Source organism: Gigantopelta aegis, unplaced genomic scaffold, assembly GCF_016097555.1.
Source record: "Gigantopelta aegis isolate Gae_Host unplaced genomic scaffold, Gae_host_genome ctg3740_pilon_pilon, whole genome shotgun sequence".
NCBI classification, from domain to species: domain Eukaryota; kingdom Metazoa; phylum Mollusca; class Gastropoda; order Neomphalida; family Peltospiridae; genus Gigantopelta; species Gigantopelta aegis.
The window spans coordinates 36,946-63,789 of NW_024533487.1; the positions used below are offsets into that span (position 1 = coordinate 36,946).

Sequence of the window (26,844 nt, forward strand, 5' to 3'; positions counted from 1 at the left end):
TTTAGCACTCATTGCCAATAACAAGTAATGTGATTCTTGGCAACAATTACTACTGTTGTTTTCATTTCTGTAGCAGCCTCAGGTATCTGTTTCTCTAATCGCCGGTGTGGTACTGTTTTTTTTTTTTTTTTTTTTTTTTTTTTTTTTTTTGTTTAGTAGGTTTGTTCGGGGCATCGTGCTTATCAATCTGCGGAGTTACTAATCCTGGTGATCCTAACTACAGACATACATTCGTGCTGTCAAAGTAACCAAACAGTCAATATTATTGGGGCAAATATGTGCTGTTCTGTATTGTTATTGTTACAAACCATCTAATATTGTAGTGGCAAAGATCGTACAAGAGCAAAATCCATTAAACAGTGCTGTGATAGAGGTAATGCAGCTGGCACTTGTTCCATTCTGGATTCTGGAGGTACATATCCTGGAAGAGGCCTTGTAATGCTGAGATGGAGGATCTGTACGCGTTGTTTCAAGTGGTGGAGGTGGTGATCTCACTTCGCTGTTTTACTACAATCCAAAGTCAAACTCTGTTTCACTGGTGAAGGGGAACAAGGATTTATTTTCAACCTGGTTACCAGCCAGAAATCACCATAAATGCCCTGTTTGTTCAGGATTCTATTAGAGAAGAAGTCACTGGATGGGAACCATATCTGTCATTTAAATCACTCTTCATAACAAGGGAGCAACCGTACTAATTGCGGTTTGATGCCAATAGTCACCTAGTTACATAAAGGAAAGGAGAGAAGTTTGATGCTCGCCAGATATCAGCCATTACTCTTGTAATGGGTTGCTGGAAGCTAATATGCTCAGTACTATCAAAAAAACAGTTCTGTCTATCCAACTGTAAACAATGATGTCAAGAAGTTGGTGTCTTCATTTTCTGTTCAGGATGTCAATTCAATCTAAACTGATCGTACCAAAATCATTCCAAAAAAGCTATGAGAAGTGTGATATTCTGGACTGGGTTAGGTAGTTCTTTGTCCTGGGATATAGCATTGATCACAATACCAAGCTCCTTCACTTTCAGACAATAAATAAAGAACCAGTTTCATGTAACTGCGCAGACCTATTTGGGGTTCATGGAGACAAAAGTGAATGAACTCAAAGGTGCTGAACTGTGTTGGATGGCATATGAACATTGGTTACGAGGGAGGGAGAGGGTCTTCTTAACATGGGACTAATGTACATTAGTAGAAACATGTCAGTGATTTTTCAACTACACTCAACAACTAACACTGCTGGAGAAAATCAACCTTATTTTATCTTTTTGATTTTATCCATACTTCTGAGCTAGTGCTTTTTAACAGGTGCAGGTGCATCAATATTAAATGTCATTTAACTAGATTTGTATGTGGTTTTGCTATCAGAAGTATATGTGTTAATATAAGTTATTACAAAATACGAATATTAATTAACTTACTACTAATAGTTAGTACAGTAAAGAATGGATATACATGAGCTATTTCTGTTAGTACTGCTAATATTACATAATATACAAATCCAAAACATCTAGACGTGGATATGCTTGTATACAGATTTTTAACATGAGCTATTCTTTTTAGACTATCTAATAGTAACAGTATAGCTAGTGATGAGTGAATTGGCGCTGTGTGTGACAAAAATGCTTGTAACAGCCAAACTACAAGAATAGGTGTTGGGGTAATCTATTTCATATATCCACCCCCCACCCGTTGTCTGCTACAACATTTTACTATTGGTTATTTGTAAAAAAACGCTCTTCCTTTTATATATTACACTAGGACTGGATAATGCTGTTTAATACAGAAGGTATGTTTAACAGGACTATATCTTTTTTAAGCAAGTGGTAGGCACACCAGTCTTACCTACGAAGAAACACAGGTTGACCTTATTTTATAATGTGGTTTCAATGAGAGCAGTACACATAATGTCATTTAACAAGGGAGCTATATAGTAACTCCATCATAAACGTATGAACCTATGTGATCTATTTGATAATCCATTGATCCATTTGTTAAACTATTGATACTTGATGTGTGGTGTCTAGGAAAAGTGTAGCTATGATCTAAAACAAAAGAACCAAGAATTGGACAATTGTTTTGACTGACAAGATCAAAAGAATAAGACATAAATAGAACTTAGACGAAAGAAAGGAATGAAAAGAAACAGGTCAGCAAGTATTTACCTATAAATAGGACTAAATGTATTGTATACATGTAGACTGGGTGTGTTGTGGATTTGAAATTTAGAACCAATGTATAGGAGTACTTCATGTAATTGTGCATTATGAAAGTCACAATGAAGGTAGATGTGTTAATTATAATAAGAATAATAAATAATAATATAATAATATAATAATCAATAAACTCTATGCCTCAAACCTTACTATTTTCAATGGAGCAGAATCATTCAAGATTAATAGAGTCAACAAACATTTATAAATAGGGTATTATGTTGAGGTCTTGTTAAAGATAAATACAGCAGATGGTAATAAACAGAGAAACAAATATGAATGATATTAGCAAATAGTAAGATAGTTTTGTTCTTTGTACCTAGTTATTTTAATGTCATTAGTCGATCTTTCAGCTGTGAAAAATGTGTCGTGGACAGGTTAGTAATAAGAAACAAAGGGTTGTTTCATCATCTGTTATGTTCAGTAATTGTACCCTTTTATTAACATCAAATCATTGTATTCTGTAGCCATTGAAGTGTGATTGATATGTCTTCCCACCAAATAACCGGAATCCCCTCCAGCCCGACGAGAGGAGAGAGAGAGAGAAAGAGCGGCACAGAGGTTATGGGAAAATTGACCTGTAATTTACACGTATCATATTCCTTTTTTGGACGCTACTGCTGTTTTGCTTTGGAGGGGTGTGGCTGAGGCTCGGGGTTTGAGTTTGTTTTAGCGTTTTTCTCTAGAAGCTCTCTCAGCTCTATCACGGAGCAATCTCTCCTTTAGTTTTGGCATATGAGACAAAAATAATTTAACTTCACTTTCAAGTTTCAGTTCCCATTCTTACTAGAAAGCCTATCTTCCATTTTCTTCTTTTATTTTGATCAGCTATTTTCTTGGCTTCTTTGAGTTCATTTGATGTTTGATATGAGTACATTTCTTGACCCTGTTTTAGCCTGGACTTTCTCTCGCTCCAAAGAATCTGTTTTTTCTGTACTTCTCGTGTCTGCTCCTTCTGTCGAATCCTCTCTTCTTATTCTATTCAATAGTATCACAACATATTTCGCTTTTTCTTTCTCTCTAACTTGGCTAATTGTTCTTTCTTTTCTTCTTCAGTGAGTGGTTTATTTCTTCAGTAGACTAAAGAAAAGTTGGTATGCATGTTGTACGAGCACGCATGAGTGTGAGCCTCTAGTCACTCGAAGTAGTAATACCACCAACTATAAACATCCAACTTATTTACATGTATTATCTATGCGTTTTTATTCACCATTTGAAAAGATCCAGACAGTGACTGGTCCATGCAATCCCATATGTCCTTACCCCTCGTCACACTTTAAGAAAGAGGTGCAAGGTGTTGCTCACTAGTGTCACGTATATGATCTCCTGATAATCCATTTTTTTGTATGAGTATTAGGATCCTATATATGTACGCTACTTGAATCTTCACCTTAAGGCTGGGCCAGCAACCTAAAAAAAAATGAATAGTGAAATTTTAAAGATATGTCCAGGCTACTGAGAATTTACAACACTAAATACCATTCTGCAGCAGGCTCCAACTCCTTTGTGGACCTGTTACAGAAAGGGCTTGCTCACTATCAGAGCGATAGAAAAACTTTCCTGTACATAATGTATGTTCTTGACTCTCTTCTTTGAGAATCCCATATCCAGTAAGGAGTTCTAATTCTGCCATGATTGCATTCAATTTTTCAAGAAATAATCTTTTTTGTTGTCGCAAAAAGATCAGTCACAACACTTAAACATCGGGATGTTTAGATAGTATCGATCTATGCGGAATAGAATTGACCATGAAATCTTCAAGTATATCAAGGATTTTCTTGGATTAACATAGATTCTGACACTGTTTAATCGACATCAATTTAAATGCATCTTACAAGTTGTGGTTAATGTTAAAATTATAACAATACCCGTGTGATGAAAATAACAGAAATCTTTTTATTTTGTATAGGACTTTAACAACATATTAAGAAAAGAACAATACTCTGCTTACAAGGCTTATATAGACTAGCTATTAAAAGTTGCTTTACTTTGTAGTTATCATAGTTGGACTATTGTAGTCAACAGTTTACAAATAAAAGGTCACAGAATTATTAAATGCTCATACCAAGCACTGAATTTTAATGTTTTTAAATTTTAATGCTATGTTATTTTATAAAAGGATATAATAGGTCTAAGGGCTTTGAGTTAAGTATACCAAAAGAATTAATTTTTTTAAATTGGTTTTAGTAAATTAAAATTTGTTTATATTATTTAATGTTTAGTATTATTTTTTTTTTTTCTGTTTTTTTTTCTTTTTTATTTTGTATTTTATTTTTATTTATGTTTTTTTTTTTTTTTTTATTTTTTTTTTTGATTTATTAGTTTATTTTTATTTTTTATTCTTTTTTTTTTATTTTTATTTTTATTTTTTTTATTTTTAGTTTTTTTTCTATTTTTTTTTTTTATTTTTTTTTTTTTTTTTTATTTTTTTTTTATTTTTTTTTTTTTTTTTTTTTTTTTGTTTATTTTTTTTTTTTTTTTTTTATGATTTTTTTTTTTTATTTTTTTGTTATATTTTATGTTGTATTTTTGTTTTTTTTTTTTTTGTTTTTTTTTTATTTTTTATTCGTTTGTGTTTTTTTTTTTGATTTATTATTTATTTGTTTTTATATTATTTTTTTATGTCTTATTTTTTTGTTTTATTTTTTTTTTTTTATCTTTTTATTTATTTTTTATTTGTTTTTGTTTTTTTTTATTTTTTTATTTTTTTTTTTTTTTTTTATTTATTTTTTTTCTTGTTTTGTTTTTATTTTTTCTCTTTTTCATTTTTTTTTTATTTTGTGGTTTTTTTTTATTGATTTTTTTATTTTATATTTTTTTTTATTTTTTGTTTCTTTATTTTTTTGTTATTGATGATATTGATTTAGTTTGTTTTATTTTTTGTTTATTTTTTTTGTTTTATTTATATTTTATTTTTTTTTTTTTTTTTTTTTTATTTTTATTTATTGATTTTTTGTTTTTTTTTTTTTTTTTTTTGTATTTTTTTTGATTTTTATTTATTCATATTTTTTTTTTTTTTTTTTGTTTATTTATGTTTTCTTTTTTTTTTTTTTTTTTGTGTTTTTTCTACACTTTTATTTATTTATTTTTTTGATTTATTTTTTTAATTTTTCTTATTGTGTTATTATTTTTATTTTTGTTTTGTTTTTTTTGTTTGTTGTTTTTGTATTTTTTTTTATTTTTTGTTGATTTTTTTTTTTTTTATTTTTTTTTTTTTTTATTTTTTTCTTTTTTTTTTTATGTATATTTTTTTTATTTTTTTTTTTTTTTATTTTTTTATGTTTTTAGGTTTTTTCTTTTTTTTATTTTTTTTTAATTATTTTTTATTATTTTTTTTTTTAATATTTTTATTATTTAATTATTTTTTTTTTTGTATTATTATTTTTTTTTTTTGTTTATATAGTTTTATTCTTTTTTTTTTTCATTGTTATTTATTTTTTTTTTGTTATTTTTTTGTTGATTTTTTTTTTGTTGTTTATTTGTATTGATGATATGAATACAACTTCATTTAATGATTGTATGTCCAAAGGTTACATTACTTGTGGACATGTTACAAGGAAATTTAATAGACAGTATGGTAGTAATCATTTATTGCCAAAAAATTGTAATATTAAATTGATGCCACACGTGTACCCAGTTTCTAACGCATGTAATAGTTCTAAATGTGTCAACAATTGGTATACAGTAGAAAAGAAAACAATGATTTTTTCCCGCATTTATTTTAAAATGGGTATGAAACTCTTTTTGTTACGCGAGGTATTAGAAACAGGTCGATCTTGGCAGTGAAACGCAGGGTATTCAAGGTTTGATCAGCATATGTAATTCAAAAATGAAGACAATTTACAATAATCTGTCTATAGTGTTGATATATGATACTGTTTCAACTAGCAGCAGGCTCTCTATGCAAGAACCGATCCACATATCTGATACTGGTAGGCTCAATGATCTGCAATACTATCTAATCTCTTCCTCAGCGGATATCCCGGATTCTGTGACCCTGGCTGGACCTTTAAGTAACATCTTCCTCACTGGTTTACAATAATGGTTACATGTACCTAAATCAAGTACACCTCAACTAACATATCTAAACTGGGGACAATATCAAACTTACAGTGGAAGTATTATAGTTACGTGAATGATAGTCCTGAGAATCGTAACCTCAAAAAATATGGTATGTAGAATATATTAAGTTAATTTGTTTCCTTATAGGCTAGACTACAGATGGTGGTTCTCATCAAATGGAGTACAGTATACACTCCGACGTTAGGAACTGGTCCAACTTATTCCCTAATTTCTGTTATATGGAGATTGGAAAGCAATGATCAATCTTTGTCTCGTATTAAAGATGAGTCACAGTGGAGACGTTGATGCTTATACTACATGTATGGAGATTTGCATATGACTTATTTTTTGAGGGTTAATAAAAAAGGACTGGTCTACGTACATTAAAATTTTCTAATTTATAATCGGATAGGGGAGGAAAGGTGATAAATTTATATTGAAGAAGATGTTACCGACAAAACTGCCATATATGACTTTAAAGAAACCAAGAGTATTAAAGTAAGACATTGTTCTATTATCTTTTCATTATTTAATTATTGTCTTGATACTGTTATTTCAGAACTTTACAGATTATAGAAATCGTTAGTATGCCAGGAGGTCATGAAAATATGTTCTACAGGCCCAGTATTAAAAAGAATGGTCACATATGGGGCAGGTATAATGTATTATAGATATCTTGAATGTTGTTTTATTTGTTATAATTGTTATACGTTGGAAGGGTCGTGCTCATTTTTATCATGTTCTCAACAGAGTCTATTATTATAATTTCGAATTTAGTTGAAAACGTGAAAAACCCACTATATTGGTAGAAAATGAATTAAGGTTTTAATTGGATTCTATGGAATTATTTCTCATTTAAATACTATTCATTATAAACATGGGAAAGCCATACCCACCTGAGCATTGGCTGAGCGACCTTGGATTTATTACACGGGTCTAAAAACCTATTGTGTATTGCCTCAATCTGATATTGACGACTGCATTCCAAATATGGTGGTAAGCATTAGTATTATTATGATCAATTATAAATCGATAATCTATCACAGGTCGAGTTTAGGACTACAATGGACTCATGAATATGGTTTTAGAAATCTTTTTATCAATATGGTCAGATATATGTTTATTAAATTTTTACAATCTAAAATGGAAAAACCAAAGAAAAAGTTAATCCTTTTGGCATGCCTGTAAGTTATGTAAGTATGTTATTCTGGCAATATTCAAAAAATGGTGTAAATCTTCGTTTGCAATTACAAATTTATTTGCATGGTATAAATTTGTGAAAAGTAGTCTTATTCTGAATATCACAGTGTTGATCTCTGTGGTTGGGAACTTGAACACATATATGAGAGATATGGCCAGGGGGGGGGGTTTTCTTCCTATGATCGAAAGGTCTTATGAACGACTTCGCATTTATCAAATAATATAATAATATTACCTGTAGGTGATGGAATTCCTCTTGATCCTATCCTTATACTAATCTCCTAAAGCACATGTAAATATAATTACTTGGATCAGCCTCGTGAGTACAAGTATGCATATAACAAATGATTCATTCAATCTTTTTTAATTTTGTAGGGTTGTCAGTAACGTCAGACGGCTTTTAAGAAAAATCAACCTGAAGGGCTTGCATTCACTAATTCAAGATTATGGTTCTCTCGTATGGGGGTGTATATATACTACACATATCAATTGATAGAACAAATCATGATGACCAGGTTAGTTAAATTCAATATCATTGGAATATAGTACTTGACTATATACAGGAGGGAAAGTTTGTGGATTATTTTACTATTATCAAGGAGCTCCATGGGCCACAAGCTTCAACTAATATGTATAGTTTGATAATATATATTTGAACTACAGGTATTTTTAATGCATCTGTTTTTAGTTGCTGCATGGACTAACTAATCTTGTCGCAGTTAGTAGCTATATTGAATGAAAGGAGAGGTTATGCTAACCAGGGGGTCTATTCAGGAGAACACCCAAAAATTAAAACAATGTGCAAAAATTCTACATTAAAACAAAATCTTACGGAGCAGTTACTTGAAATGAAAATGAAAACAGCTAGAGTGAACTTTTTAATAGTTATTAATTAAGGAGTTTGGATTCTACTGGTTGTTCAGGGATTTTTGGTCTTATTTTGGTTTCTGCTGTTGGGGGTGCTGTTTCTTCAACAAGTTGAGGGTCATCTTGACTTCTCCTTTAGTTTTCTCTTTGGTTTCCTCAGGGTGAGGGTCTTATCTTGAGTCTCCTCTGTTTTGGTGCTGCCTACACAAATCATTAGAATGAGGTTCGCTCGTCAAGATCCTCCCGGGTCTCTGCTGTTGGTTGATCAGTTGTACCTTGAGGTCCTCGATAGCCTGGTTTCTTGGGAACAATACCTTTTTCTATGAGGCTGTAACAAGGAATCACTGATGGTGGTATTTGTGGCTCATGAGGTTGAATACCCTCAATCTCTTTTTAACCTTGTTCAGTTACTGAAAAGCATCCCCCGACTAGGAGAGGATATAAATAGCTTTAAGATAAATTTTAAGAAACTTAATAACCCAGGTCATTGGGTTGGGTGCAAACAACACAAAGGTTATTTTGTAGCCTGAGGACCCCGAACTCAGCATCAATCACCTCTTCTATTTCGTTCAAACAACGTGTTTCTTCCACTAATTAAAAGGGGGTGTATGTGTAGCGATTAACCGGCAGATTCAGGTTTTTCCATAGCCACAATGTGTGCTTTAGCAACATCACGTCTATCGATCACTGGAAGTTACTGTTCAATAGCATTGGTGTTTGGTTAGCAAGGATTTTGTTCCATGAAGGTCCACGGGCGCTTGTGCATAAGGTAGAGAGTGGGACCAAAAAAAAGGCACCAGGAAGGATGGTTACCAATTCAGAACTTTTGTTATCTTCTAATTTCTCCATAAAGTCCCAAGCAGATTTCTCTGCACGTATTTTTACTCTTTTCATAGGACCACATATAGTTTTCATCTCCCCATCAGCTGTCAGTTCAGTGTGTACATAGACCCTCACGACCCATCCAACCTGATGATACATAGCAGTTTGAGCTGGTAAGTACAACACAGTTAATGTTTTGCACAGCTTCAGCAACAGCTTTAAGAAAATTATGTGACGTTCACTGCAGGCATAATACCCTCATTTTCATCTCGACACCCAAGCATGGGTACAGGGAAGCAAACATGGAGACATGGGTACATCCCTTTACAGCTTCTTCTTTCAATGACTCCTCATTTAATAGATCTGCTTCAAATAGTTCAAGAGGATAAGTAGCATCAGGAACTAGATCTTAAGAGGTTTTGACTCTTAGTTTCATTTTTGAAGACTACGGGAAAGTACCTCTTACTTAACCTTGTCCGCCAGTAAAGTAACTGTTGGATAATATGTAGCTTATAGCTATAAAACCAGATAGCTCCCTTACCAGCACTTTGAGGGACAGAGTCGACAGCTGCTTCAGCCATTCTACGTTGGATGATAGAAGTGTATCACCAAAGCAAATTTTGCGTTTATATACCTCAAAGCACGAGAATCTCCACCCATTCCTAGAGACGGGGTATATATAGGGGTATGCCTGTAGAAACAGCTATTCGTTTAAAGTTTGGTAACAGGAGCCTTGGTTTATAGCTAACTCATATTATCCAACAGTTACTTACTGGAGGACAAGTGAAAGTACGTGGTACTGTTCGTAGTCTCACAAAATGAAGCTAAAGTCAAACCTCTTCAAGATCTAGTACATGATGTTCTATCCTCTTGAACTAGTGGAGGTGATCTTGAACGAGGGGAAGCCAGGGACAGAAGCTGTTAAGGGATGTACCCCACGCGTCTACATGTTGCCTCCCCTATGCCTTCTTGAAACTGTTGAGCTTAATGAAATGTGGGTAATTTATTCCGTGCATGTGAACGGCACAATTAATATATTACAAGGCTGTTGCTGAAGCTGGGACAAATTAAACGCATTGTTACTTACCCAGCTCAACTGTCACGTTAGTCAGCAGGTTGGATGGGTCGTGGGGGGTCATGACACACTGAAGCTGACTGGGGAGATGAGCTATATGGTGGTATCCTATGAAAAGATGGGGTAAAATACGTGCAGAGAAAGCGGCTTGGGCTTTGAGGGAGAAAATTAGAAGATAACAAAAAGTTTGAATTGTTAAACCATCCTTCTGGGGCATTGTGTTGGTCCACTCTGACACCATCAAGCACACTCAACTTGAACATTGCTTCTGAACAAATCCTTGCTAATAAACACCTGGCCTTTTGAACTTAAACTTTCTAGTTACTGATGTTCGTGAGTGGCTTAAAGCACAAATTGTTGCTATGGAAAAAACCTCAAGCTTCCAGTAACTCGCTACTATTGTGGTAAGCGGAAATGCCATGTTGATGAGAGAAATGGCAGACATCATACAGAATGAATTGGAACTCAACGGTTACCAACATCCTTCATTTGTTTATACCTAAAAACTATGACGTGGTTTTTTAAAGTTTTTACTACAGCCTTTTAACGCAAAATATACCCTAACCAAGGCGGTGATAGCTTTTTCCATAACCCGAAGATGATGACAGCGTTGGATATTCAACCTCGTGATGTCCAATAACCCCAAAACCCACATTGAATCTTGTGACAATTTATTTAGAAAAAGGTAGTGTTCCCAAGAAAGGGTCTATCGAGGAATCAAAGTATGAAAACCTGAGAACTGAAGCAATTCAAATAAAAATATATAAATGTTATCTTAAGTGTTTCAAATATGATATTCATTGGCGTAACCTGGTTTGCCTCCAGGGGTTGTACTTGAGGTAATAAGTAAGGGACATTGAATCAAATACTGTTATGAACTTATAGTTTTGGATCTCCAAAAACTCTTCATTTCAGTAGATATGGTATATTTATACTTAGGATAATACGACCTAACAACTACTAGTCTCAGTGAGATACTCACAATCCAGTCAAACCTGATGAAGCTGTGAAAGTTTTGAACGATAACAAGTATATGTTTAACTTTCCCAGATAAATACATATTATGAGTACCATCTACAGTTGGATATTTACTACATGTTTCATCCCACAAACTTCTAGCAAGGGACATGGGAGAGTGATTACATTCCCTAACAGCCTCGTTCCATGATTTTTCATTTAACAGATCACTTTCACTAGCCTCAAAAGGATAGTATGTGCATCTAGCCCTCCCTTAAATAAAACTGGCGGACTCATCAAAGGAGGAGTGGCTAGTGTCTACAGCGCTACGAATGAACAATCAACAGTTCACAATTATTTGTACAGTTTCGGACAGATTTTTAAAGCGTATTAAAAGCCTTACCATGGTCTGAAGAAATAGCTAAGGAAACACCTCTGATAAAAACGAAGATCAGAGGAGCCTACAGGTGCTGAAGGGGGCAACTGACGACGGAGCAGCCAAGGAGAAGGACGCCTATAAATACGCAAAGAATAGTTCCAGCTAAAATCACCCGATCGCTGGAACTCCTGTCCGTATTAGTAACTGGTGCTTCAGGCTTTATCGCCACTCACGTCATCCAGCCAAACTTCTGCAAGAAGGAAAGTATCGAGTGCGAGGAAACAGTGAGAGACTCGAAAAATGAAAGCAAAGTACGTCCTTGATGGAACTGTGCCTGACGCTGCTGACCTTTGAGAGTTAGTTGAGCAGATCTTTTAAACGATGAGAGTTGGAAAGAGGCTGTTAGAGGTTGTACGTTCGTGCTAATTTGGCTTCGCCATTTCCTAACAAGCCACCGAAAAAATGAAGACGAAGTCATTCGCCCTGCAGTAGAAGGTACGCTAAGCGTCCTAAGAGCTTGTTATGAAGCTGGAACGGTGAAACGAGTCGTGCTTTGTAGTTCTATGCTGCTGTTTCGGCAGGCCTAGGCGGCGAATCAGTAAAAATTCACACGGAAGAAGACTGGTCAGCAGAAGAAGCATGCCCGCCATATGAAAAGAGTAAACTAAAAAAGCAGAGAGCTGCATTGGATTTCATGAAAAACCTTGAAGACAAAAACTTTCGACCTAATCACCAGTATGTCCTGCAGTAGTAATAGCGGCCAGTTTTGACAAAACATCAGCTAATAATTCATCAATTGAAATGATAACTAAATTAATTGCGAAACAAAATACCTTCAAATACCCAATATTTCTTTGGCCATTAGTGACGTCAGGCAGAGGTGGCTCCTGCCATAATTGTAGCTATGGAAAAAAAATGAACTCGCTAATACCGATATCTCCTTGGCTAATGAAACTCTTTAAATTATGTGGAGACTGGGTATCATGGGTCAGAAAGGAGTTTCAAACCTCAGGGTACAAAATGGGTAACCATCATCAAAACCATTGAAAAAAGTGGGAATGTGGATCTTCTCCAAAAACATTGATGCGAGGTAAAATTGCAAAGTCTATTGAAGGGAAGGAAATGAAGTACCAATATTTCTAAAGGCAATGGCTGATTTGTGTTTAGCACCTGACCTGTGAAATCAACTATTTTAGACACATGTTACAGCTTAATTGATATTGGAGTAGTGAAGAAAACTCCAGGTTATTTGGGGCACCCTGACAATCGGCCACCCCTCCTGAAGAACCAAAAGCAGAAGAAACTCCAGTAGAAGAACCCAAAGTAGAAGAAACCTAAAGCTGAAGAACCCCCAAAGCTGAAGAAACTCCAGCTGAAGAACCCAAAGCTGAGGATTCTCCAGTAGAAGAACCCAAAGCAGAAGAAACTCCAGTAGAAGAACCCAAAGCAGAAGAAACTCCAGGTAGAAGAACCCAAAGCAGAAGAACCTAAATCTGAAGAAGAAACTCAGTAGAAGAACCCAAAGCAGAAGAAACTCCAGTAGAGAAACCAAAGGAGAAGAACCTAAAGCTGAAGAAACTCTAGTAGAAGAACCAAAGCAGAAGAACCTAAAGCAGAACAAACTCCAGTAGAAGAAACCCAAAGCAGAAGAACCCTAAAGCAGAAGAAAATCCAGTAGAAGACCCAAAGCAGAAGAACCTAAAGCAGAAGAAACTCCAGTAGAAGAACCCAAAGCAGAAGAAACTCCAGTAGAAGAACCCAAAGGAGAAGAACCTAAAGCTGAAGAAACTCCAGTAGAAGAACCAAAGGAGAAGAACCTAAAAGCTGAAGAAACTCCAGTAGAAGAACCTAAAGCTGGTTAAGAAACTTCAGTAGAAGAACCTAAAGCTGAAGAGATCTATCAGTAGAAGAACCTAAAGTGAAGAAAATCCAGTAGAAGAACCCAAACCAGAAGAACCTAAGCTGAAGAAACTCAGTAGAAGAACCCAAAGGAGAAGAACCTAAATCTGAAGACAGAAACTCCAGTAGAAGAACCTAAAGCAGAAGAAAACTCCAGTAGAAGAACCCAAACCAGAAGAACCCTAAAGCTGAAGAAACTCCAGTAGAAGAACCCAAAGGAGAAGAACCTAAATCTTGAAGAAACTCCAGTAGAAGAACCTAAAGCAGAAGAAACTCCAGCAGAAGAACCTAAAGCTGAAGAACCCAAAGCTGAGGAAAACTTCAGTAGAAGATCCTAAAGCTGAAGAAACTCCAGCAGAAGAACCCAAAGCAGAAGAAACTCCAGCAGAAGAACCTAAAGCTGAAGAACCCAAACTGAGGAAACTTCAGGAGAAGATCCTAAAGCTGAAGAAACTCCAGTAGAAGAACAATAAAGTTGAAGAAACTCCCAGCTGAAACAGAGCCTCCCAGCTGATGGAGAAAAATCTTGAGTTAGTGTTATGTTGATAAGTATGAACTTAGTCAGTCATGTATGTATAATGTCTCCTTCACTTTTTTCTTGTCTAGAGATTTTGCACATAATTTTTAGTCTTCCATTGACGATTTTTTAACAATGATATGAGAAGTGTTAAAATTATAAAAAAAACTTTGTTCATCAATCATTGTACCATTCATTCATCATCTAGTAAAGTACAACAGATAAATTAAACATATTTATGCTATGAACTCAACAGACAAGTTATATTGTGCATGCAGTAAGTCTGCCATTGATGTGGACAATATGACAAACCAGAGCATTAAATCTGTGTACAATCATTACACTATATAACATAGCAGTTACTACAGTGTACACAACTACAATTATAATTACAAACAACCGTGAATGAGGCAGTGACATATCTTAAGCTAATATTATACAGAAACAGAATTAGTATATATATATATATATAAGAGATTTTGTTTATTACTAGTGAATATAAAAATTAAATGTTATTTTACAGGTATATTTCTATGTAAAACAGAGAGATGTTATATAACTCACTCATATGAAGTCAACTATATTAGTATTACTATATTATATATGTAAACATAACTTAGTCTCTGATATATTGTGGAAGGGGCTTTTGATGTGGGTGTTGTGTGTGTGTGTCATTAGCTACAAAAAATATGAAAGTGATTTGTGAAAGACACACTATTCAAACTAATTATCTTAAACTAAACAAGTGGTATATGATGAGTGTTTGTGTGTGAGTAAAAGGAGAGGGAGAGGGAGAGGGAGATAGGAAGAGAGAGAGACAGAAGGTTTAAGTATGTTGTAATGAACAAGTGATATAAGATTCAGACACAATAAAGTCCTAGATATATTGCTGTTTAAGACATCATTGATGACAGTATCAATTCTTGACGATATACTAATACCCTATAAAGAAAAAGTCTAGTGTTATATACAATGAACATATCTAATATAATGTTTACCAATAACTCAATAAACTTAAATAAAATACACTTTGTCCAAGCCCCTATATTTTTCCATATGTACAACTAATTCACAATGGGTAAGTTAACATTCTCAGGGGAATAGAGTTAAAACCACATGTCTTGAAAAATTGTAATTAGTGGATTGAAATACAATAAGTATGTACATGTACAGGGTACTTATATAAATGTATATTCATTTGTACATGTGTACATGTACCAATATGCACATGTGGTTTGGATATGGTTGTAATTTGATCTTTAGAAGTGGAGAAGGGGTCGCATTTATAAGAGTCTTTCAAATCATATTATTCAACTCTAATATATTTTACAGTTACATGTATTTGTGTAGTTGGGACTTACATAATTGCAATATGGACACTCTCCAAATAATATTTTGAAGTTCTCTCGAGTTGTAGGCAGACTTTTAAACCACTGTGTACATCCATTTAGTAGAAAAGTGTGTATCCATAATAGAAATGTACATGTCCATTGTAGAAAACATGTCCATTATAAGTGTGTATATCATTGTGTAGATCAAAGGAGAAAGAATATTCAAAGTATTTTGGTAATTGTATCATATTTCACTACATGCAAACACACACACACATATTATGCACTGTACTTTAAATATAATGGACATATTTATACTTATATAAAAAGATGCATTATGTACATAAATGAGATGTAGTAATATGGTTGCTGCTGATGAGCATTCCTTGTATATAATAGCGAGGATAACTTGACCTCATAGAGGACAAGAATGATGGTATGTCTGACCACAATGAGTATGTTGCAAGTAATGTCTGGAGTTGTGGCTAGTCTCTGTGTGTCTATGATAATAACAGGATACCACACTCAGAAGAGAACTCCTAGAGAGAGAGAGAGAGAGAGAGGAGAGAGAGAGAGAGAGAGAGGAGAGGGACGGGAGAGAGAGGAGAGAGAGAGAGAGAGAGAGAGAAGAGAGAGAGAAGAGAGTAAACATCATGCCCAAAGTTTCCCTTTACCTCTTTCTTTGTTGTAGATGGAGAAGGAAACTCCACGAACAGAGTATTTCGTAAATTACTTAACAATGACAATGATGAGTCCTAGATAATCAACATATATCTTTTTCAATACCAAACATCCATTTACATGTAAATTTAGGTACTACAAGGTGCTAAAAACTAGCAATTAGAAACCAATTATAAAAAACACAAATGAACTAATCTTATATGTCTCTATGATTGGTAACACATCTATTATAAAGAGTTCTATCCTTGTACTTACCAATATTTCATTTCTGAATAAAATCTATTCTTTAAAGGGGCTACATCTAGAGAAGATTGAAGGTAGATTAGTGCGCTGTCATGATTTATCTTTCTCCCTTCTATCCTCCCCTCTCTCTCTGATCTAACTAAATTACACCACACCAACATATAATTATATTTATTAACATTCATAGCTGTTGCTATGGATGGTTATAATAACATGTGATTTACCATGGTCTGGTCCTAAGAGTACACATTCAGGTAGTTCCAGGGGTTTAGAGGGTCAAGGTCCACTTGTATAGATAGGTTAGTCCCTGCAATCAAAATATTAATAAATAGTTAATAATTAAAAATAGTTTTTAGAATTATTTGTACACAGTCTTATACTAATTAATTAGTTACTATTAATAGATTATAATAATATTCATGAAGAATAGCTGACCTATTACCAATCGACGATATGTACACGAAAATGATGGAGACTCAGGTTCCAAAACCAGGTATGGGAATCAACTTCTTGTAGTACTCCCAAAATGTTTGATAGAGAAACCAATGCCTGACATCTTTTTTACATAATATCTACAATATATAGACAATATTACCTACTTGTTCAAATTGTTGTAGTAACTCAGTCAGTTACCCAGATGAAGACCAAGAAGTTGAAAGGGAAGAGGCAGAGAGACATTCCAAACAGGAGCAATGATAGGATACTGTAAAGAATTGTCTTATTATTATAGTACTAGTATTTTATAAATTAGTTTTAGTACACAATGAGTGACAGAGTATTAAAAAGTACCATATATATTATAATAATTATAATAAGTATTATATATATATAGGTATTATATATATATTATATTATATGTAAAAATTAGTATTATTATAAAGTATTAAATTCCCAGATTGAAGCAGATAAATAAACTTTTCTACATGTACATGTATTATGTGTTTAAAGGTGAAGACTGGTATATAATCAGGCTTAGGATCAAATACATGAGGACTTGATTAGCTATATTTTAATACTTTTTTGGATATTTGTACTTTTACCATTTGAATGTATTACCATGTAAGATATATTAACACCTATTAGTATTAACAAGTACACACTATCTGTGACAAAACATTTGAAGAACTTGTGTTTATTAGATGTAATCAATACTTTGTAATGAGTAGTTGATTACATGTAAAAGCAAATAATGGGGATGTTCTGGGATAGTACAAAGAATAGTTTGAAAAGTAGTTAAATAGCTTTTAAAAGTATTGTATTTGAAATACATTCCTGCTAGAAGTATTTGTATTTAAAATACTATTCAATGCATTTGACCCCATCCCTGGATTCTCTTACTTTGTCTGTTAAATGAACAGATAGAGTGTGTTCTCTGTTTCCTGGATCACTAAAAAGAGGATATGTTCACTTTTTCTAAGCAAACTGACTTTATAACTATTTTGAAATCTTTGAAATATGGATCAATATGAGATAATCTAGAAAGAAAATGAAAAATAATTAACATAGCTCACTTCATACCATGCCCATCCAATTTTCTCAATATCTTCAATTATACAGGGCATAATAAGTGGGTGGAGTATGGGAGGAGCAACAGGAGAGTTACTTTGCAATACTTGACCCTAAAAAGATTGTCAGTTTTAATGTACATCAATGCATTTGTCCATCACTCCATCCATCCATCCATCTCATCAATGCATTGTCCATTACTCCATCCATCCATCCATTCATCAATCATTCGTCCATCACTCCATCCATCGTCCATTCATTTATTCTCCGGCTACCAGGAGTGACTTAAACTCCATTAAAAATGACGGTAAGTCTTTACATTGCGTCAATCTCTGTAAGAAAATCATACAAACACAATAATATACACGCACAATAATGTACACGTATATGCATGGATAGCATACTTTCTTCACATGTGTTCATATTCTCGTAAATTGTGATTATAAATTTCCAATCACAGTCTATACTATAAAAATAATTAGACTAATAACTATGACCACACCCATCACATGATTAACACATCCATGCACATATATATGTGTAAATTAATTTACCTAGCATTTTTCATGTTTTTGTCAGCTAGTAACATATTTTAAGATAGAAACTGTGATCCTATAAAAAATAAAGAATAGCTCAATTAAAAAAGATTTCCAATTTCTGGTTTAATTTAGTTCTCCTATTTACCTCACCCCACTTGAAATATATCCAGCATAGCTGAGTCCTTTTGGGATTCAGCTGGTATAATAAAGGGCATACTTGAACAACGTCGTCTACATTATTTGAAGCATTCCGCTTGGAGAAAGTGAGCATTATTTAGATTTGAGTTATTCTAATTATAGCACACCACTTCACTTTTCAGGCTATCTTCAATATTACTATGTTTCCAGCTGCCAAATCTCTATTGCATCCGCTGATGATCATTCTAAACACAATGGTATGTGTACTGTAATTGTAAAATAGTGCATATGTCTATTTGTGTATGTATTTATGTATGTAGACTGAGGACGTATGGAAGTCCCCCCCCCCCCCAAATGGATTAGGTTATATATTGATAGATGGATGAGTTGATGAAGGAGGTTGCAGGCAGGTTTAGTGTAGATTGGTCACATATAGTCATTATATAAGCTGTATAATGCAATGCAGTATTGCAGATCTATTCATCTATTACTTTTATACTTCTCTGTCTAAATATATAGCATAGTGATGCTCTTCAAAGTAATTGGCTTATAAATACCAGTTTACAGACAAGAGCCACAGGCTATAAACACGAACCCATCTCAACAGACACAAGTCACATGATCATCACATGCATGACTCCCAGCGAGTGATTCATCTTAGAGTTATATCCCACAAGAAAACATTCAAGAAAAGATAGCCATCATCATGACAGGAAAAGAAAGATGACAGAGTGAGAGAAAAGAAAAAGGAAGAAAGAATCTAAGCACAAAAGGGTTTAAAAATCTTCTAGTAGTACTTCCATAAAACATTAAAATCAGATCCGTTAAAACCGGATACTATATGGATTAGTGACACAAACTTAGATCCAAAAGTATGCTTATCGATTGGACACCAAATCTGATGCCACCAATCTCTCCTATGATACTCTATATAGTGGAGATCAAGCCTCATATCGGAGATACTTTGGTGACCTATGTCTGGGGCTAGACAGAAATCTGTCATTTAAATTTACTGATAGACGTAGTCGTGTTTGGAAGAAGCATCAAAGTCTGCATTCACGCGGGGTACCATCAAATTGCAGGCTTTGGAACCAACAGAAAACGACAGAGCTAAAGTTTCAACTCTTTCTACATGATCGACAGGAAGACACACAGAGGGAAAAACATTGAGTCACGTTTGATGTGTTGCTACTTGAAACTCCCCAAAAGAAACCAACGACGACTGAAGAGAAAGACAAAGATGAGACTTTGATAACTCCTGAGGTGTATCTTATGAAAAAAAACCAGTTATTATAATCAGAGTTTTGTTGCAAACGCCCACATGACATTTCATGTGGTTGGAATTTATCCAATATCAAGATGTAAGCTTCATTCTGGGGAAAAACAGCTGGACCTGCTGGATGGGTGGAAGGAGAGAAAGAGCGGAGAGTAGGAAGAAACTTAAGGTAGCATTGATGGAGAGAAAAGTAGCAATATATGAACGTGCTTTAGAGAATAATCCATTTTCTGTTGAGCTTATTGTTGGATACATGGAATTAGTGGAGGAACATTTGGGACACTGAGAAATTAGTAGGAAAATGAAACACATTGTTTTTATGAAACCCTCATCGCTCCTTGCTCTGGTTTAAAAATATTGAGTTTTTTGCATATCCCGTTTCTCTTTCTTCCAAACACAGACAGATATTCAGTTTGTTTGGTAAAGCTATTTCCACTGTAGCTTCTATTTTAGATAGGAAAATACTGTCTCACAAACCTGAAGAAGAAGCTGAGAAACGTTTACTTTCTCTTTTAATTTTTATTGTTATTTTCTTCTTCGTCAAATAGGCCAAACAGAGAAAGCTGTTGCAACATTTCAAGCTCTGATAGAATTTAACTTGCTCTGTCCCTTCAGACATCATTCCAGAACACACCTATTATCCTCGAACAGAAAGGACCGAGGAGCACATTGAAGAGTTTTGGAACTCAGATGATCCTCGTTTGGTGAAGACGGGAGCTTTGGGATGGCAATGGCTGGTTACAAAAGAAACCGTCACAACCCTTAGTGTTTAGTTTTTAATACTAGCAATACCAGTGAATTTTTGAAAGCAAAGCTGAACAAAACTAACCCTCTATGAAAGTCACATAAGACAACTCCATTACAGACAAGAAGAACTTGAGGATATTGAACTTGTTTTAATTCATGGACTTCTCTCTACTGCGGCATGGAGATGCACTTAGAATGTCATCGAGATCACAGATGATTTGTCTGCCAGGTACATATGAATATGAGTCAGCACTGATGATGATGACCCTGATACTATGTCCCTTGTATGATGATGTCCTGGATTCGTTGGTCATTGGTGAGGGACCCTTATTGTACGATATGTATTCTAGTCAGTTTCCTTCCCTTTCTGGGAGCACCTTGCCCAGTTTCTTCACTTTTACTAACGACATGTTCTCCACCATATGGATACTAATTATTGCAGCGTGTCATGATTGGTAATGCCTAGTCTCTATAACTTGTTTCAGACACTTTTTTTTTTCATTAATTTTCTTTCAAATGCATCATCTTGTTATTCATCACAACCTTGATACTTTGAATTGACGAGAAGATCTTAATTGGGTACCACTGCCTAGATACACCCCTTTTCTGTGACAGTTCATAGGTGGGGGAAATCTTTGAGTTTAAATATGCCTTCTCATGTAGACAAGAGTTTACACTGTCATTTCATTTGAAAGCATTTCATTTTGACGGTCTTTTAATCAGAGTTCGTTCTCTCCCGATCCCTAAAGACTCATCTATGGTTCTATATTAATGTGTTCATGGCACACAGTTTTGAATTAACTATTTGATACATTTTATCACAGACTGTAATTGATATACACCACACAGAGAACCACTTCCTGCCTATCTATTGATACTGCAGACATTTACAAAACACAATATTTGCACTTTTTTATGGTACTTCACAGTAATATCTATCAACAGCTTGATTCCCTTAAAGAAAAAGGCAATTATTGTTAGACAAGCTTTGCTTCAACCTTTCAATTGAGATTACTCCCAGCAGTTAGTAATGACGCTACATACAGGCTAGCACAATGTTTTTGTGGAGTACATGCTTGGACTAAGACCTACCAATGAACGGTTTTCCCAAACATCAAACCTGATCGAAGGCTAGCTTTATTTCTCTTGTTGTTCTTTCTGATTACCTCTTTCAATCCAACTCTTTTTGGCCAATGATCAAAGTCACAATCTCGAATGGTCTTAAAATTGAAATCCAACAAGTTCTTCCAACCAAACTGACCTTACAAACAATAGCCTCACTAACTGCTAATGAGGATAACGATTATCTATTACAGCCAACTCCCCTAAACAATGCATGCATTTTCTTGTTTTAATATCTTCCAATCGTGGTTTAGACTCTATGTGTACTCTGTCTAACAATAGTTTATCTTAGATTAGAAAGACCTGTCCGCACAGATTACTCTTGTCCAAACTGTACCAACCTTGCACCACTTCTGGAATGCGTCATTATATTAAGAGTCATACTGATTGTCATACATAGTCTGCATCATCCAACACACCTAAAATATTAACGAGATGCCATTATGATGCCGCTCAGTAATCTTTCCTCATCCTTCGTGTTTACTTGCAAGTGCTCATAGACTCTGAAAGGCGATCTTTTATCAGTGGTCGTTTACGTCGGTACTTGGACAGGAACTTTATCAAGATCAATCACCTTATTAACCATTACTTTTTGCTGTGAGAGCGAGGTTAGCAGAGACACCATTTTGTTGTGGATCGGTCAGGGGCAAGGAGAGTGCCTAGATGACCCAGTCATGGTATATTGCATCGTATTAGATCACTGTTTAACAGGAAGTGTGTCCAGGTGCCATCGACCCTGGGTCCGGCATTTTGGAGGTGTTATATGCAATTTGAGGTCTTTTTGTTTGGTACTTTTAGTTAACAATGCTAATATTATGTGTAAAGTTAAATTGATTGACGAATTCAGTTGTACATGTACATGTATTTCCTGTATAACCGTCTGCTTGCTCCTTTCTCTTTCTAGGTGAGTTGGTAGACCTATAATGTGCTAAAGCTGTGTTTCTATCAAGCTTATTCCCACTGTCCTGGAGCAAGTATGATAATGTGTGTATTGGAATTGAGGAAATGGACGTTTCAAGATTCAGGAAATCGAGGATGGTTTGATTGATTAAGAATAGAAGTGTCATGTTGCATAAATAAATTATAAATAGTGAATTATTCCTGTAAAAAGGAAATGCTCTTTTTAGAGTTAGCATGTATATTTTTCTCAGGTTATTTATATTGTGCTATGGGATACTTTCCTGAAGAGATAGACAAGAAGCATGGAGATAATGGAAGAGAAACTTTTGCGAGGGCAGAACGTCCTCATTACAGGAGATTCGACTCCTACAAGCTTACATTGAAGCACATCAAAACCTGAATCAGTATAGTTTAAATAATGTTTTTTGATTTATGTCTCTATTATGGATACCATGCAGGGTGTACTCTATATAGGATTATAGGTGCTGTCAAAATTTTTTAACTTTTGTTTGTCAATAAGGCGCGGCTTGACCACGTGGTTACAGGCTGCAAGCCACTGTTCAAAAGCTCAATACCACTTATCAGAGAATGCACAGAGAGTTAAGGAGCCCAAAGCAAGCTAAGCAAATTAGAACGCCTCACTATGAACTTCTACTGAAAGCGAAACTTATACATACAAAACGCCGAAAGCCTCGACCAAACACTATGCCGTTGTCTGCTACATCAATCCGACCAGTGTTTCCCTCAGGTTGTCTACGTTGGAAATTACAAGGCTGGATAGTGAGACTGAAGAAAGTAGCGAGTCAGAGAAGATAGTAATACCATGTCCCAACAGTGTCAATGCAGTTTGGAAACAGGTATGGACATACAGGTTAATATTGACCTGTACAGCCAGTCTGACAACAGTACGTTTGGATTCCTGTACACACAATATATTCTTTTAGTTACAAATTACAGTGCCCTCATGTCAAGCACTAAAATACCACGAATTGATTGATGCCTACGCTTGCTGTATTTCTTAATCTGTTTGGTACGTAAAATTTATTATTGAAAATGTAGCATGAACAAGTTACCAGTATCTTACTATAATACAAAAAATTACACTATATTAACACCATATAACATATTAACACAAATATTGGTTTGTATTTCATTACAGATGTGAATATGCAACTGTACTTCAAGACTTTTCTCGGGTTGAACTCTTGTGTTCGAACATAGACCGATAAGAGAGTAGTAATTAGTACTATGTGTAATTATGAGATAATTCTCTTTTCTCCTTCTGCCCATCTCACTTAATAATCTAGTCTACTCCGCTATGATCTATATTTTTACTTCAGAAGGTCAAGACTCACAATCGAACAATATCACAGATTTATCTTTTTTGGTAGGCCCTGTAATTGACTAGCTATACATTATTGTATAATATAAATTATATAATTATATACAAATAACTGTTGTTTTTTGTTTGAGCTGCTCTATATCTCTACCTTACAACACCTATGGTTCTGTTTATAATTATTATCAGTCAAATTTGATGCATTTCACATTGTTATGTCTAATCGACAGTATAGGCACAAATTAGCTTTCAATATTGTATACTTTTTCTGCAGTGATAACATTAATACATCAAATAGTGTTTTGTTTCTGAAAATATCTTCAGATTGTTAAAAAACCTATAGATATTTTTAATAGGACCATATGTAACTCAGCTATTTATCTTTCCATCCACCAAAGCAGCCATGCATCCATGGTATTGACCTGTGCTCCATTCGTGAATTCATCATTTATCCACATCTATTTATCTGTGCATCCATTCGTGCATCCACCCATTCATCGGTACATCCATTCATCTATGTAATCCATTTAGTTATCTGTGCATCCATCACGTGCCATACACCCTTCATCTCGTACATACATTCATCCATGGATCCATCCATTCATTCATTTGTGTCTATTATAGGTTATTTAGCTAATGATATGGAAGAAGATTATGAAGATTACAAAGTATGAAATCTTTTCATGGGCATTAGGCAAAGAATGGAAACCAAGTATCCAGTATTGCTTTTACCATCGAGATCAACTTTGGAAGAACATGGGATTCCGTGCTGTTGTTAGTAGAAGATTATGTGACGAGGTCAGACTTTATGTATTGGATTACTTACTGTAATTCTAGACCTAATTACTATGTTTTCTGAGTAGAGCGTACGATATTTCTACAGTAATTAACTCATTATTATTGGTATTGCAGCAATGGCTTCAAGTGTCACTGTAATTCCTGATCCTCACAGTTTTCAGAATTTAGAATTTACGGGTTTGTTGGAGATTAGATTTAGTAGTCAGGGATATTGTGAACCTGTATACAGTATACATGTACATGTATACTATATTTACCCTTAGAATATTGTACTTGATGTTGTAATAACATTTTTAGGTAATTAAGAAGGATTATTTTATTATGAAATATATGTCTCTCTGTATTTGACATGCACATGCAACATTGTCATCTGTTAATTCTCTAATCAGGTCATTTTCTCTATTCCTGACCACAGAGTGTGGAAAAGACATCGTCTTCCTCATCATGGTGGTGCTGCTTTTCAGAAGCTACATGAACCTTTCTACTCCTAAATACGAACGCTCATCTCCACATATTGTAAACCTTGTACTCTAGAAGAACGACAGCGATATCAGAGAGACTGGTTCGGTTGCTCCTCTCTGCCACCCACGTCTTTTAATGAGTCTGTTACTACTGGTTATTCTTGGCATCATCAGAAAACTCGATTTATTAGATGGAAATTGACTTGAATTTACAGAGACTCATTACCTTTCAGGTTTGTTATGTACATTATAATCACATGTAAATGCTTGAGGTGTATCTGTAAACTTATGTATTATTACATTTAATTTGTCTATTAACTAAGTGAATTTAAATGTTCACAATTTGTTGGTGGTTTCAAGGCACGCCCATTGATTAATTGTAATCACAAAATTTTAGCTAGTCACAATTGTTTTATTATTTATAGTCTTGAGATAATAACTTTGACATAATGTAAAAAGCTCTAAACAGATTTGACTATATTGGTACTTCAGATGTATATGTAATTTCCTTAAAAGAAGACTTATTTACATGTGTACATGGTTTGTCAAAATTAGAACAATACTTACTAATTGTGTTTATTACTAATATAATGACAGGTACTGTATTTACGGAAAAGGGAATCTCTTAATGATAGTCAGTAAACCACATCGTTGTTATTTATATTTGTAGTTCTAGTACATACATAAACGACACTGCAAATTATATTACAATTGTCAGCCTTCAAATATAAAATAGCTTATTTTATGCCTTTCCTATATCTTACTATACATATCAAGCTCATTAATATATTGCATAGTATTTTAATATGCATTTACATTGTAATTTAATCCCTCAGTCTTTCCTTACCAGGACATAACTTAGATTGTTGGAATGATTGAGCTTGACGCAGTGTACACAGAGTTCTTATGTAATTAATTATAGCTTTTTAGTGATGATAATTATTAAGTTAATGACCTTTGTATAATTTGGTCAGTTTTTTTAGTAAATTGGTACTCATATAAAGTTGTCATTTGAATAATATTAAACACATCATAACTGTGTTGCTTAATATTATTTCTCATGCATTACGATCATGTACCTGTAGTTACATGTACAATATGGATTACTGGCATGTATGTACATGTAGTTACATGTATCTACTACATGTACATACATGCCGTAATGCATTACCGTGCATTAACTACATGTAGTTACATGTATCTACATGTACATACATGCCAGTAATGCATTACCCTATATGTAGTTACATGTATCTACTACATGTACATACATGCCAGTAATGCATTACCGTGCATTAACTACATGTAGTTTACATGTATCTACATGTACATACATGCAGTAATGCATTACCCTATATGTAGTTTACATGTATCTACTACATGTACATACATGCCGTAATGCATTGCCCTACATGTAGCTACATGTAGTTACATGTATCTACATGTACATACATACCAGTAATGCATTACTGTACATGTAGATACACCTACATGTAGTTATATATGTAGGGCAATGCATTACTGTACATGTAGATACACCTACATGTAGTTATATGTAGGGTACATGTACAGTAATGCATTACTGGTATGTATGTTACATGTAGATACACCGACATGGTGTAGTTATAGTAGGTACATGTACAGTAATGCATTACTGGTATGTATGTACATGTAGATACACCTACATGTAGTTATATGTAGGTACATGTACAGTAATGCATTACTGTAATGTAGATACACCCACATGTAGTTATATGGTAGGGTACATGTACA

At 34.3% G+C, this 26,844-nt stretch overlaps 1 protein-coding gene across 1 annotated transcript in view; it reads left to right on the forward strand.

Moving 5' to 3' along the window:
• The window catches only part of LOC121392397 (probable myosin light chain kinase DDB_G0271550), a 31,547-nt gene extending 17,612 nt beyond the window's left edge, over nucleotides 1–13,935 (forward strand). Inside the window, exons 10-12 of the mRNA XM_041523624.1 lie at nucleotides 12,156–12,309; nucleotides 13,238–13,412; nucleotides 13,726–13,935. Coding sequence (XP_041379558.1) covers nucleotides 12,156–12,309; nucleotides 13,238–13,412; nucleotides 13,726–13,935 — 539 coding nt within the window. The remainder of the gene's footprint in view (nucleotides 1–12,155; nucleotides 12,310–13,237; nucleotides 13,413–13,725) is intronic.
• The last annotated feature ends 12,909 nt before the right edge of the window (nucleotides 13,936–26,844 follow it).